Source organism: Solea senegalensis, linkage group LG4 (assembly GCF_019176455.1).
Source record: "Solea senegalensis isolate Sse05_10M linkage group LG4, IFAPA_SoseM_1, whole genome shotgun sequence".
Lineage (NCBI taxonomy): Eukaryota > Metazoa > Chordata > Actinopteri > Pleuronectiformes > Soleidae > Solea > Solea senegalensis.
Genome location: NC_058024.1, coordinates 21,246,282 through 21,261,325, shown reverse-complemented (window position 1 = coordinate 21,261,325; position 15,044 = coordinate 21,246,282). Strand labels below are relative to the sequence as shown.

Sequence of the window (15,044 nt, the reverse complement as noted above, 5' to 3'; positions counted from 1 at the left end):
GACCTGTGTTCATGATATCTTAACCCCCCTGGCATTTGCTTGTTGTATCAATGACACTTTTGTTGTTTTGTTGTGAGTTTTCACTCTGTAATGCTCGTGTTGTTGAACCAGCCTCTTCATGCAGACCTGACCTCTCCCCATCACCCTGTTTGGGACCATGCTTTATCCACCCCACGCTACAGACCTATGTGTGTGTTTGTGTGTGTGTCTCATTCAGAGTCTGTGTGGATATTGTCCCAGACAGTGTTCTGGTACCTCCTGCAGTTTTTTAAACCTCCTGATTGGATCTCTCAGATCTAACCTCCTTCCTTCTTCCTTACCTCGCCCCCCCAGATTTCTTCAAAACTTGCATGTGATATTCTCCTTTAATTTTTTATTTTTTTCTGTGAGCATTCCATTTATTAACGTGGCTTGTTTCTAGGTATACAGCACATTGGACTAAAGCGTATACTTACAACGAGCGTTTGTGTTGCTTTGTGATTTGTTTTACTTGAAATGTATGATTTTGTTGTTTTTTTTCCTTAGTGCACGCTAACATTGAGTGACTTGTGAACTGTAGTTATCTTGTGAAAGCAGAACACAGACTGCAGTTGCCTTCTTTCTGACTGTTCCTTCACCTTCTTCTCCTTCTCCGCCTCTTTATCCTCATATGAGAGGCTCCCTCCTTCCCTCCATTTCCCTCTTCTCTCTCATCCCGCGGGTCCCTCCGACCCTTTCCGTTCAATCCTTGGCTTCATTGCTCATTGCTTCTCTTCTCTTTCGTCCCTCTTTTTTTTTCACGACAGATCCGCGTTGTGAATGCATTCCGCAGCTCCCTCTATGAAGGCTTGGAAAAACCCGATTCCAGAACATCGATCCACAACTTCATGACACACCCCGAATTTAGGATAGAAGACTCCACACCCCACATCCCCCTCATCGACGACACGGACGACGATTCCGCTCGGAGGAGAAAGAAGTACTCCAGCCAGCCCTCGTCCCCCAACAAGAACAACAACGCCATCGACAGTGGCATCAATCTCACCATTGACAGCAGTAAATCAGCCGCCTCCTCCAGCCCGGCCAGCCCTCTGCACAGCTTGGAGACCAGCCTCTAACCATGATCAAAACCTCAGTTCTAACCTCTGACCTCCTGTCCCTGCAGTCTGGGTGTGCTCTCCAGACCTCTACTGCAACCGTACACCTTGTCAACCCCCAAAATCTCACCCAGTCCATCCAAAAATTTGATGCTCCTCGCCCACTCTAACCGACTCCGCAGGACAGCCCCTGTGTCCATCTTCGAACTGGAGCTCTTAAAGCTCTCCATTCTTCTCAAAACTGAGAAAAATCTAAAAGTAATAGGACAAAGGTGAAACTTGACATACAATCAAAAAAGTGCAGCGAAGCCACAAAACCTACACAGCCATTTTGCTTTTATGGTTGTATGTGAGCACTGGCAGCAGTGGTGGTTCGTATGACTCTAAGCGTGTGAAGCATGTACTGCGTCAGCGTGCCGCGTGACTGCACCGATGTGTGAAACTGTGTCTTTAGCGGCACTGGAAGGAGGGCGATGAGGAGGGAAAACATGGTGGAGGAGTAACAATTGCAAAACAGGACGGACTTTTAAAACTCCCTCTCTTCAACGATAACATTGTCAATAATGATAATAGTTTAAATTTAATTGAAACGCATTGTTCTTATTCTGATTCTGATTATTATTGTTATTATTATTGTTCCTCTTGCATGAATGTACATTACCCAAGTTTTATTTAAAAGGGTTTTAATTTTATTGGGGGTTGTTTCGTTCTGATGGGCTAGGCCTTGCGGCAAACTACTACTTTAAAGACAGCTTCTTTCCTGGTTCCTGGCCTGCAAAAGTCCCCTCGTCTGTGTGGCATGAACATGTATCCGCCTGTACAAATGTATTTCATCCATTCAAGGGATTGTGTAACGAGGTGGTGGGGCTCAACTTGCACAGTAGTTTTGCACCTGTCGGAAAAAGAGAAACACACACTAATGATGATAGCATTTATGGGATATATTCTATAAATATAAATACATATAACTATATTTAGAGAGAGTTTATCTTTGTTTGTCAGCATGTTGCCTTGTTCCTGCTTCAATGGCTCGAAAATACTTTTGACTTATTTATGTCTTAAAGAGAATGTAATTTGTTTACAACCTTGTAGAGATAAACTTCCTGGTTTCTAGAAAGAGGGAGGCAAAGCTTGAGCTCAGAAGAGCTGTGTTGGTGTGTTATTACTAAAAAAAAAACAAAAAACTGTGTGCTGGAATTTGCCTGCTATCTTGTCAAATATTGTAGATATTTTTAGAGGATTAACAAACAAAAAGAAACCAAAATATAATGGGAAAACGTAGTAAATGTGGAATCTTAGTATTACTCTATATGATTGTTGGGATCAAGTAGGAGCGGATTGCCTTTGGTTTTTTCTAATCAGAGGCATCCTTTTTTTGGGACAGAGGGGGAATATTTAATTCTTTATTCACTACTGCTTCATTTTTTTTTTGTCTTATTTTTCTCTGTGCTTCAGCGCTGGCCTGGCGCTCAGGGCTTGAGTCAAAGGCTGATATCAGGACCCTGAGAGTGATAAACCCGTTTGTTCACGCGCACGTTTTTACAAACGTGTGACCATCAAAAAGCTGCAAATGAGACATTTTAGAAATTTACAAAGTCACATTTGGATCTGTATCACATGAAAATCAGACTTCCTTTTCTTTCTTTTTTTTTTGGCTAAATTTTGACATATTATGTTGTGCTCTTTGTTTTTGTTCTATTTAATTTTGATTGACTCTGATTTGAAATGCTATTCCGTGTCCTCCTCACAGAGGGACACGTGCAGCCCCACAGAGCTGTTGACATTTTTAACATCTCAAAAAAAAAAGGTAAAAAAACGCCAAAAAAAAAACCAAACACATATGGAATGTTGCTTTGACTCTTTTTCTATATATAAAAAGACGTTCCTTTTCTGCACTATCTGGTTATGAATGAAAACTTCTGTGGTGTAATTCTAGATGTGCTTTCATGTGTTTTAACCAAGCTTGTCTTCCTGCCGTCACAAGAGTAGACAGTACTCTAGCATCTCAGCTGTACTCACTAGTCGTGAACTATTTATTGTGCTTTGACCAATCAGACATTACCAGAGAGGTTACATAGAGAAGACACATTAACCCAGTCTAATTGCACTTAGAAGGACAAGGCCACTTACCTAGTCTCTAATATCCTTATTTTTAATACTAACCGAAGTCACTGGTAAGCATGACATGATAGGCTCATTATGCAACTTGAAAAAATTGACAATTTTTTCTACTACTTAAAAAAATGCTATATATTACGACAGTATGAACAATCATTAATCTGAGCAGTTGTTTTTATTTTATATCCTCCTCCTCTGTCATTTCCCATCTGTCCATCTGGAGAGGGTGCACAAGCTTTACCAGTCAGCTCAGGCACATTGAAAATCTACCGTTTGAATAAAAATCTCTTATTTAAGTTGGGGGAAAAGGAAAAACAAAAAACAGGCTGGATTCTGATGTACTGGGTAGCTGATTATTTATTTTTTTTGTTTTCCTTTCCAATGTTTTAACTTGACAATTCATTTGTTTATTTGTCTGTACAAAAAAAAAGCAAAACAAAACAACAACAATAAACAAAACAAAAAAACATCACAACAGCAACAGCAGCAGCATTTTCAATTAAAAAAAAACAAGAAAAGAAAGAAAGACTTACGCCGACATTAGCAGACCACTTTTACATTCAAGAGGACATTCAGCTTTAAGAGGAATGGAAAAATAATCTTTGTAAATACAGCAATGAGTCCACTATGGACAGAACCTCCATGTGGACCGGGTGTGAACACAGGAACTCTTCCTGACTACGTCTGCCATCACGCACCATGAGTCGCGTTGCCCGGCGCAGCTGTTTTGGCTGCGTGTCACCGGTCACTGCTCCTGTCAGACACTTCACAACATCGTGATCACATCCAAATGATGACATGCATTGTAAACCACCAGTTATTATGTTGACGATGACACCGACGATGATGATGATGATGACGATATCAATGATACTTTTTGCAATATACTCTCACCTGCCTCGATGTACTGTATTTAGCAGCATGCAGTTTGTGGAACAAAGAAAAAGAGAAATGCCAACAGATTACACTTTGGCATACCATTTATGGGTAAGTGATTTAGGTGTTCATCTTGTTTTTATGATATTTTTTTTAAAACTATACAATAATTGTAAATAAAGATCTCAATGTCTTTGTTCATTTAATACTATGCAAAAAGTCATGCTTTTCTGATTGTTACCCGCCCTTAATCCTGAGCGTGTTACTGGAATGTTTATGGTCTCAAACGTCAGTAAAAAACAACAACAAAAAAACAACAACAATGTGATGTAAATTATTTTCAAGCCTGAGGGAAAAAGTTAAATGATGTTGAAAACTATTATTATTGTTATTATTATTATTATTATGAGCGGGATGATAATGGTAATGGTGGTGACAGTGATGATAATGATGTTGATGATGATGATGATGATGATGAACTGTGACTCTTGCTGCTTGACTGTCCCATTTACCCCACTCCAGACAGGAGCGCAAGTGAAAAACAGAATAAAAACAAACAGAAAAAAAAAAAAAAAAATCACTAAATAAATCTCCCAGAGCAGCATGACCCAGTATGGTGTGTCCTGGCCCCGTGTCACCTGTTGTCCTTCACCAACCACTTTGATTTGCACTCATTTGTTTTTAGAGAATTAGTTCAAGTCTAATTTTAATCACAAGAGGCCTTTTATGTGACAGACGTTTAAAGTTACGCTATACTGGAGTCTCCTGGTGGACAAGAGTTTGTGTGTATGTATTTATAGGTCACATATTCAGGCTTTAAAAAAAAATTTTCCCGTCTTCTTATGTGATGTTGAGTCAAAGTTATGATTAATTTTATATTGCATTTTTAGTAGCGATATAAAGTCGCAATAATTCTGCAGAAGTCACAATAGACAGCAAATTTCAAATTTTTAAAACACTTTGAGTACTATTTTGCGCAATATTTCTGAAAAAAATGATATAAGACAATTCATATTGTACATTTTTATAGCCTCTGTATGTTTAAAGTAATGGGAAAAAGCAGCCAAAATGCTCTGTATTCTAAGGTTTAGTGAGAAAACAACAGGACACAAGAATATTAGTGTACAGTTCATGCTACTGTGGGACTTTAAGGTGAACTTAATGGAATGGCGTGTAATGATTACCCTGCTTTTTTACTTTAATATTTAGACTTTAGCTAAGATTTGCCAATAAGAAGAATGAATTACTAAATACAGCTGGAGCTGCTGGGATTGTCTTTAGCTTTGTGCGATGGCACCATCATTATTTCAATTCATCCTGAGGGGAAAGATAAATGTCTGTGCTGAGAGTAAAGCATTTAATACTTTCTTAAAGACACATAAAGTGTCATCATAAGAGCATGACAGGGATTCGATTCACCAGGTCGCTACAGCTTTGGGTTTCACTCCTGCTCTTTATTTATCCTTTTGTGATTATTCAGATCTGTGGGAGGTTTTCGGAGGAACACATTTTGACACATTTCGATATTGCGTTTGACTTTCCAGTGCGATGCCAGATCCACGGGAGCAGTTGAGGATGAAGGACATCGGTGAAGGACAAACCAGCTGCAATAATGAGGGAGGGACAAGAATTTGTCTTTCTGATCCATTCAGTGGTTCTTCTCATGATGTGGCCATTATCGTGACTACGTCTCACAGTGGTTACACTGAATGTTACATTATATCTGCAAGCTTCTACATTTCCAGATCTGTAGTTGCATCACAGTTCTCTAATTCCACGACTCTGGTGTGATTTAGACGCATCATTTTAAAGGAAAATCAATGTTGAGCTGCCTGCAGATGTCAACAATAGGCCCAAACTGCTGCCTGACATTGATGTTAAGCGATCATCATCCTCTTGCAGTAGTTTTGTCTGTTTAACACGTGTTAAATAATCTATAGCTGTTGCAGTTATATAACAGACGGGACGTTTTACCCCAAAGTGTCCACTCGAGGGCAGTATTTCACTAAACATTACTGCACATTACGCCAGTGTTCAGACACATGAGTAGAAATCCTGGAAAGAGCATTTTCAATATCATTAAGACTCGTCATTTTTGATTGCAAGGCAATCAAATGATGCTTGTAAATGGCAAGAAGAGGTGGATAAAACAATAGAATCATTAAAAATAGACATAATTAACTCACTTTTTTGATTAAGCTTTTATTATTTCAGTATCTAGGACTTCATAGGAGGGATTTTCAGGATATTATCGCCTTACAAATCTAATATATTATTGTATTTACACATCGAGTACACACACAGCTACATCTTTACTCTGCACTTCTGGTTTCCACCACAGTGTGTATTTCTAAAAGCAACAGTACTGAACAAACACAGACGGATAAATGAAGGTGAAAATAGTTAAAATAAGGAGCCGGACGAAGTTATCATGCTTCATATGGAGCTTAAGTGCAGAGTCAAGCGTTGCATCTCTGTGTTCAAATTCAGTGTATCAGTGTAATCCCTGGATTTCAGAATTTAAGGGTCTGACAAAGTGATTATAGCTGAGCTGAAAGAAAAGAAGCCTCAAAACCTGAGCGTGGATCTTTATTACAGACACATGTGAACAATTAACAGTAAATCATAATCTTTATGAGTTTAATTTGCTAAATATGCTCAATGAATGTCTGTTTTGATTTTACACTGAATTTATAAAGGTCACAACAGAATTCGAGACTTAGCTTAAACAGACAAACCAATGACACATAATCAATTCACAATTGACATTTTAAAGAAGCATTTTTTTCCCTTAATCTGCAGTGACATCAGCGTAAAGTGAGAGCAGATTATGTGTCTCCTGCCACCTGGTGAAACACACAGAGCAGATTTATAGATTCTGACTCGTTACATTTTAAAAGTGTGTTTGTGTCTGCAGGTCAATAACTGGCTATGACGATACAGAAATAAGGACCATCATTATATATCAGATACCTATATGATGTGATGTGTATATGAATGTTCTGTGTGGAGGTTTAATCACAATAAACCGTGCTTCACCACACCCAGGATACGGTTGACTGTGGAACATCTTGATCGTTAGTGACATCGCGCCTCATAAGAAACTTTGATGACTTGTTTCAGCATTTTCATGTTTTTTTTTGCTCCATACTCATCAAGTCGTCCTTCTGCCCTTTCAGACCTGTCAGCCCTGACTCCTCCAGACACTGCCTATACAACCATAATGAGTTCAGATTATCTGCACCTCTGTCTTACCGCTTCACCACCGACTGTCATCAACCCTCAACACCAAACTCTGGACCTTTCTTAATCAAGGTAAAACCACTTTTTTTAATTCCTGCCTCATTGTTGTGTCTGCATTAGGGTTCACTGTTTTTTTTCTGTCTTAACACATTAAGCTAACATAGCTAACCAATCCATCACATGCAATCCTCACAATGGAAACAAAAAATAACTTTTGGTGAATGCATAATAATAATAACTAGGATGCACAGACATGAAAGGGCCCTCGTGTCCCCACACAAGTCCAAATACAGTATAATATCCAAGACTCAACAACACAAGGTTCCAGGTTGTGAATGACAATTTGTAGATTTAACAGTAACATCATGATCTAAAACCTTTTTACACCAAACCTAGTACAGCTTCTTTTTGCAACGTTACATAAAATACTCACATGAACACACATAGAGCACCAACAATTGTAAAAGAAATATTATATTTTATTTTTTTTAAACCAACATCAGTCCTCATCATATATAAACATTCATGCTTTTTTGTGGAAAAGTGTGTCATGATGCATGTAAAATAGTGATTTGAATGGGTTTCAATGAGCACATTTTTGTGCATAGGTGTGTAAGTGTGAGTATTTTAGTTAATTGTTGTTTACAATGGACTAAAAATAAAAAATACTAAAATGCACAACCTGGCATACATTTTTAACAATATTTATGAAAAAAGGGATAAAATAATCTAGGAATTAAAAGCCCCAAACAATAATTTGTCTAGATGTGTTTAAGGGTTAATCATTTCAACTAACTCTAAATGAACTCAATACTGGCTCCTACAGGAACATTCAAAGTCATAATGTGAGGTGGACAAATCCAGAGATGTCACTAATTTTGGCCTGAACCCAACGTTAGCCGGCCTTAACATGAGGTGTGTGTGATATAGCATCAGCATGCGTGGCTGTGCCTGCTGGGGTGGCACAGCCTGTGAATATAGAGTGGGCTCCCACAGCTCGAAAGATTAGCACCCAAGTGCATTCAAGTCCATGTGCGAGGGCCGATTTCCAGGAAGAATAGCCCTTTATTGGGCCCCAAGCTGAATCCTGCTGCTTCCCTTTGGCCCAATAGAAGGCTGCGCTAACTGACAGCCCTTTACAATCAGCCAACACTGGTGGAGGTTCTGGGGGTCTCTTCTTTTTTTTTTTCATTCTTTTTTCTTCAAAAGGATTGATTTTGAAATTACTCTCTTCTCTGCCCAGTGTGTACATGGGCTGGCATATTTGTGTGCATTTTTTGAATGTATGTGTGTGTGTGTGTCTCTGTTTGTGCACGCACATACGCACACATACAAAGACACTCTCACACGTGCACACTTTTGAAGGCCAGTCTTGGCAATTGTCTTAATGGGATAAGGGGAGACTATGGTTCCTGTTGGGGGGGATGGGACTGTGGGAATGACATGGGAACACACACTCACACACACGTTGCATTCATGGCACTAACAGCTACGTTGTCAGTCGATTCAAAGCAAAGGTGATATGTGGTGACCCGTCTTTTTTTTTTTTATTTTCCTAAACACACCTCAGAGTCGTAAATGCTTTGCACGTTGGGCCAAAAAAATAGATGAAGATATTTGAAATTTCAGCAGAAATGAAACGCTTTACGAAACAAAATTCAACCATAAAAAGTGGTTGTTTTGCCTGTGTATTCAATATTTAGGTCATGTGATACTAACTGGTAATGTATTTTCACACAAAATGAAGGGGTCATTCAAGGAGAATGAGAGAAGTGACATTATAGATTACTCAAGGAGGGGGATGGTGACAGTGTTGCAGTAAAACCTTCTAACCAGAAGGGGTCACCTGTGGCCTTCATCCTAAGGAAACTATTTCACCACCTTTTTTCTGTATAGTGAAGTCTATGTGTATAAAACAATCACTATACTTGCGACCCCTTTTGAAATAAAGCCAACTTGTGTCATAAAAGTTTCTTAAATGATCTTGTGACCAACCTCAGGTTCCTAACCAGCTCCTTGGTTAGGATTTGCTTACTTTGCTCTCTGTTTTCATTAGTTCAGACCAAATATTGAGGATAATAACGATCTAATCTGGTTTTTTTGGGGGACTGCTTTGTCTGTTTTAGGTCACAAATCTTAATTTGTGCGATTTTGTACTGTCCATTTTCCAAAGTGCAAGGTTGCTGGTTTGGGGTGCCCCCAAACAAGGCACCCAATCCTCCATTGCTCCCCGGGCGTAGATAAGTGCTGCCCACTGCTCCTGTGCCGGACTTGTGTGTGTTCACTACTGTATAAATGTGCAATAAGGATGTGTTAAATACAGAGGACAAAATCTCTATCACTAATTGGTGTGTGTGCAAAAATGACTAACTCTAATTCTAAGTTACTCATTTTGTTTCACATATCTGTCTTCAACATCCTCTCCTCTTTCAGTCATCTATATTTAAAGCATCTCTTCTCTAGACCCTCATTTTCCTTCTCCTCCTAAGGTCAAGATGTTTTTGAGAGTGGTCCTGAGGCTTTTTAGGTTCCATAACAGTCTGCAATGTTTTTCATGAATAAACTGGCTGGACCATCGTTATCAGTTCATTTTAATCTTCCTTTATCGCTGATGACATATGATTGCCATGATTTTGTATGATGCATTTCTTACATGTAGCACCTTAAAACAGAGTTGGTTTACAAATAGCGCCGGTGATGAAGGTCAAAGAGTGATGAAGCTCTTCCTCTTGAAGCACCTGGAATGAGTTTTACAGTGACAGCAGATGGACAGCTCTGTGATCACTGTCCCACCTCGAAACCTCACAGCTATCACAGCCTCGTTCCCCTGCTTCATTGTGTCGATACCGAGATGTCAGCAAGTGCTGAGTGAAAAGAGTCAGAGGAAGATGTGTGGCTGTCATGTTTTCCCAGAATGATCAACGTGTCATCCTGAGGTGAGGATGAGCTGAGGGGGATTGATGACATTGGAGAGGGAGAGGGAGAGAGAGAGAGACCACCAGCAGCCATTATTTGTATGATATCTACAGTTTGTCTTCATTACTAATGGTCCAATGCATCACGAGGTTGCCTGGAATGTGAGTATCATGACAGATAGAGCCAAGAATAGTTGAATGTACTGCATATACCAGCACATCATGTTTATTATTGTCACTCTCCCATGAGAAGTCTGAAAGGTGAAGGACTGGAATCACATAATTATCTTTGTGCTTGTCACGTCAGTGAAAGTGTGATTGAAAAGGAAAGTCTGTGTCGCTCTGATAAAAAAAAAACAAAAAACAAATGACATTTAACCACAAAATCAGAAGCAGTGGAAGTTAGTTTTAAAAGATATCCTTTATAATTATCTCTTGACGTTATGACTAGACTATGTCTAATATTATGTCAACTTACAGATAACACACACACAGCAGCAAGATTAACATCTGAAACTTTTTATTGGCTCTTCATTGTGTTTTCAGTCAAACTCCAAACAGGCGTCTCACTTTACTCGTGCAATTTTGTTGTTGTCTCTGTCTGTTCTGACATAAATCACATCACTTCCTGTGTGCAACATGGGGATCTAAACATCGCAATAGTCATTGCGTTTAGTCAGACTACGGTCTCAGCTCGATGACAGTATGCATGTAAACGTACTGACTGACAGAGAGAGAGTTGTGTGGCGCTGATAGACTTGATCAACACTGTGCAAACTAATTTAACAGTGGTTTGAATGTTAATAGACATTTGTTTATATTTAAACGTTATGCACTACAAATTTATTACACTTTTATTACAAGATACACTTCCCAAACAATCTACGTTTAAATGTCAGGTCAGTGTTTACGTCACATCGTAACCTCGTCAAGTTTGCTTTCCTTCTTTTACACCAGCAAGAGCTTTGATTGCATTAATATTGAATGGAGTGATATCGTCCCTCTCAGCTTCATCAGCATGTGCCCAGTATGCTGGCAGGTCTCGTTCACTACTGGGTGGCCTGGGAGCTACTGAATGCTCCTCCCTAGCCGAGCAGAAAAGCTGTGTGTGTATGTGTGTGTCTGTGTCTTAAATCCCCGATTTGTCAAACTGTGCAGTTTCATATCGTCCCTGTGTTGCTCTGAATGTAAATATTACCTTTTTGTTGGACATCCCACTCATTGTAGCATGCGGATAAAAGACATGTTGAATTCGAGTGGACTAAGTAGATGCAGTGCACTGGCTGAAGCTTGTTTGTTGAACCTGAGTTTTGGATCTGTTGCGCTCGGCTCTTTGTTCTGCATTTCCCCTGGCTTTTTTTTTCTCGGCACTTTCCCTCACAGTCTCTTTTTGTTGTCGCTGAAAATTGTGCATCAATGTAGTCTAAAGCTTTCTCAGTGAAGTGACCCGTGTTTAAATGTGCTCGGGGCGTCGTGTTGAATTGCTCAAACAAATTGCTGTTGATATGAAAATGTGGGATGGTGTCTCTATTGAGCTGCTTGAAAAGCATTTACTATTGCAGTGCACTGATGTGGCTGACAAAGTTATGACTTTGTCCTTTGTCAGTCAGTTTGGAGTGGGCTTACTTCCAGACATGTTGAATATATCCCATTTTCAGATGACTACTCTGCATTCCGATTTCCTCCTATAGAATCAAGCTTGGAAAAGGTTAAGTCAAGAGGATGATCCTTCCTTCTTTCTCTTTGTATATATTTGCATTTGTCCTGCCTTGGCTCCAACTCAATCAAAGGTCCAGTGTGTAAGAATTAGTGACATCTATTGGTGAGACTGCAGACTGTCACTTCCTCTCACCCCTCTCTTTCTCAAGTGTGTCAGGGAACTACAGTAGCCTTTTCATACCAGAAAAGATTCTTCTTCACTTCTGCTTCAAAACTCTGGCTGCTTTGTCCATGTGTGCTGGTGTAGAAACATGTGGCCCCTGTAAGACAAGGTATTTGCATAAAGTGCATAAATAAGGGAAAATTTAAGGCATATTTTACCCTTTTTGCTATTGTCAACAAATACATTGTGCTACGAAAATAGACTAAACTACAAGAAAGACCACCTTAACGGAAGCACTACTGTGGTCTCAAACTTATATTAGACTAACCATCACATCATTCATTTGTTTTGTCTTGGTATCAGTCAAAACGTAGCTGTTGAAGACTTGAGAGTAAGGACACACAGATTCTATGACAGAGACAAGAAGCACAAACAAGTGACCCTATGAGCGCCAGAGAGATGATGACCACACCTTTGGTTACAATCATGACTAGAAAACAACTTATTCCCCTTTTTAACACATGCTTGAAACACTATTCTATATATGTATGGATAGAGAAGCTGATTCTCTAGTTTTTGAATGAATGATACATTTCATATATTATTTGGTGAGTATTTATACAGTTTAAACATGTCATATAGGAATAGCTCTAATTTGGCTTTGGTGGCCTTCTGCTACATTAACACTTTCTTTCGTAAGTCCTTGTTTGTCCTTAAACCTCTTGTGCTTAAAATACTAAGTTTTTTGTCTGCTGCCAATGGGGACGGTCCACAGCAAGATTTGTGTTTTCCTTTGTGTTTCTTACACAGAACGCAGGTCCATTAAAGTGGAATTCATGGCTCTTCTTTTGAGAGTGATCACATCTGTTAGAGTATGCATTGTTTAACTCTTAACTAAGTGGACACATGGTGACACATCAACGATCAGTAAAGTGTAACTTTGGTAGTTGTTGAACATCTGTTGCAGCTGGTGATTCGCACTATTGTGACATGGACACGTTGTGTAAAGTAGGGTTATTTTTGCTCTATATTGGTGTCAGATTCAGGAATGTCTGCATTGGCCTCACTTACGGAACCCAGACACTATCAATTTCTATGTCAATGTTTTTACATTCACAAGCCTCAACTGATGAATTTGTGGATTAACATGTTCTGGATTAAATCCATTGCAAACAAAGTGCAGATTAAGCCAGTGTGTTCTAGTCTTGTTTGCTTTTAGTAGCTGCTAATGTGGAAGGTGCCTTCCACATTAGAGAAAGAGCAAGGAATTGACCCACACTTGTCCTTTCTCTATCCTTATTTTCTTTTTCTAGTTTCCTCTCTTTACATCTTTATTCTCCTGCTTTTCACAGCTTACTATTCCTTACATTTCTGCCCCTAAAAAACAGTTCTTTTTAAGACCCTTTTCCCTCGATGTCCTCTCTGTCTCTCACTCACAGCGTCTTGTGAAAAAAAAGAAAAGAGAGATGATAGGTATCATAGCAACAAGTCTTTTTTACCCAGTGTCCTCGCCGGACAGCAAAGTGACTTTGTCCCTCCTGACTCCCACAGCCAATGAAACAACAACTTAGTGTTCCCTTAAGAAAGACACGGCCAATCACTTTGTAGCATCTTGCTTGTCCTGGAGTCACAAGGCCAGAAGGAGAACGGCTGACGAGCATGACTTGTTGCCATCTTGTCAACAAACCAATGCTCGGGTTTTCTATTTCTAACATGCTTTCTCGTAACAACGCAACTCTTGCGTTGTGGTTCACGGCTTTGTTGTTCTCACGACACTAAAAAACTGTCACGAGTTATATTTTGTGTGATGAACAGCAGCACGATGAGTGCTCGTGAGCTCTGTGCCTGCGAGAAATTCTGAATGTTTTATTCTCATCAAGCGCTCCTCCTCTGATAGTGTTGTACAGGGCGACATTAATAAAGGACCTGACTTTGCCTGAAAAGCTCAGCGAGTGTTTGCCAGCCACTTTGGGTGGCCATACTTTTTATGCAGGGCACTTCCCTAAAAGCTTCTAATGACGAGTGACCCTTGCGTGAAGGGAGTCTTAGAGACTAGGTCAAGCTTTTAGAGTCAGGGGAGTTCCTAGTGCACCGAGTCTTTCACGCCTGGAAACCAGGCGATCAACTGATGTATGAACAAACCGTACAAATCCTGCAAACTGCCCTTTTTAAGCCTGAAGAGAGACTTTTTTTTTTTCTTTTTTTTTTCAACGGCACAGGTTATTAGAACTTTATGACGGGCTGATCATTCATCATTAGCTCCTGACAATTCTAGTCCAGTGATTTTCCTAAAGTAAGAGAATCCATTAATGTATGCCGGGGTGCAGCGTGACTCCTGGTTGAGACAAAGAGGTGTGAGTTGGTATGCTGGGAGTAAAACCCTGGCAGCAACTGCACTGACAAAGGGAACCATAGTGTTGACATCAATTGATATATCAAACAGAGTCACTGCCACGCTGAAGAATAGGACTTGACTTCCCACAAGACTTGAACCAACAAACACCTGAAGTAAAAGAGAGCATTTTTGAAAGTATTTTTAGTTGTTGCATCTATATATTCATGGTAGAGCTAAACCTTAATGATATGTTTGCTAATAGGATTGTTTAACAAATGGTATGCTAAGGGCCACACGGTTGGTGTAGTGGTTAGCACTCTTGCCTTTGCAGCAAGAAGACCCAGGTTTGAGACAAGGGGCTTTCTGCATGGAGTTTGAATCTTCTTCCCGTGTGTGTGTGGGGTTTTTCCTCCCACAGTCCAAAAACTAGCAATGTGAGGATTAAGAGTAAATTGGACAGTCTAAATGATAAATCCTATCGGCTTCACACAACTCTATCTGTGTTTCTCATTATAGCAGTGTCTGGATCTTGTTTCACTAGGTGACATCCCTGAATTACACACAGGTAGCGTTTCATTTTAAAACAAGACAGACAGACAGAGGCAACAGGAACATTTCAGTTATTTCTACTGCTCAAAAAAACCCTGGACATTCAACAG

The 15,044-nt window shown here is 39.7% G+C and overlaps 1 protein-coding gene across 7 annotated transcripts in view; it reads left to right on the top strand.

Annotated features, from left to right (window-relative positions):
• atp2b2 (ATPase plasma membrane Ca2+ transporting 2) overlaps positions 1-4,276 on the top strand; it is a 97,341-nt gene extending 93,065 nt beyond the window's left edge. For 6 of the 7 annotated variants that reach the window (XM_044024105.1, XM_044024104.1, XM_044024109.1 and 3 more), the window contains one exon: positions 786-4,276. In XM_044024105.1, the coding sequence (XP_043880040.1) occupies positions 786-1,097 (312 nt within the window). In that variant the 3' untranslated portion in view covers positions 1,098-4,276. The remainder of the gene's footprint in view (positions 1-785) is intronic. The other variant, XM_044024107.1, reaches the window with a different exon arrangement.
• Positions 4,277-15,044: the final 10,768 nt, after the last annotated feature.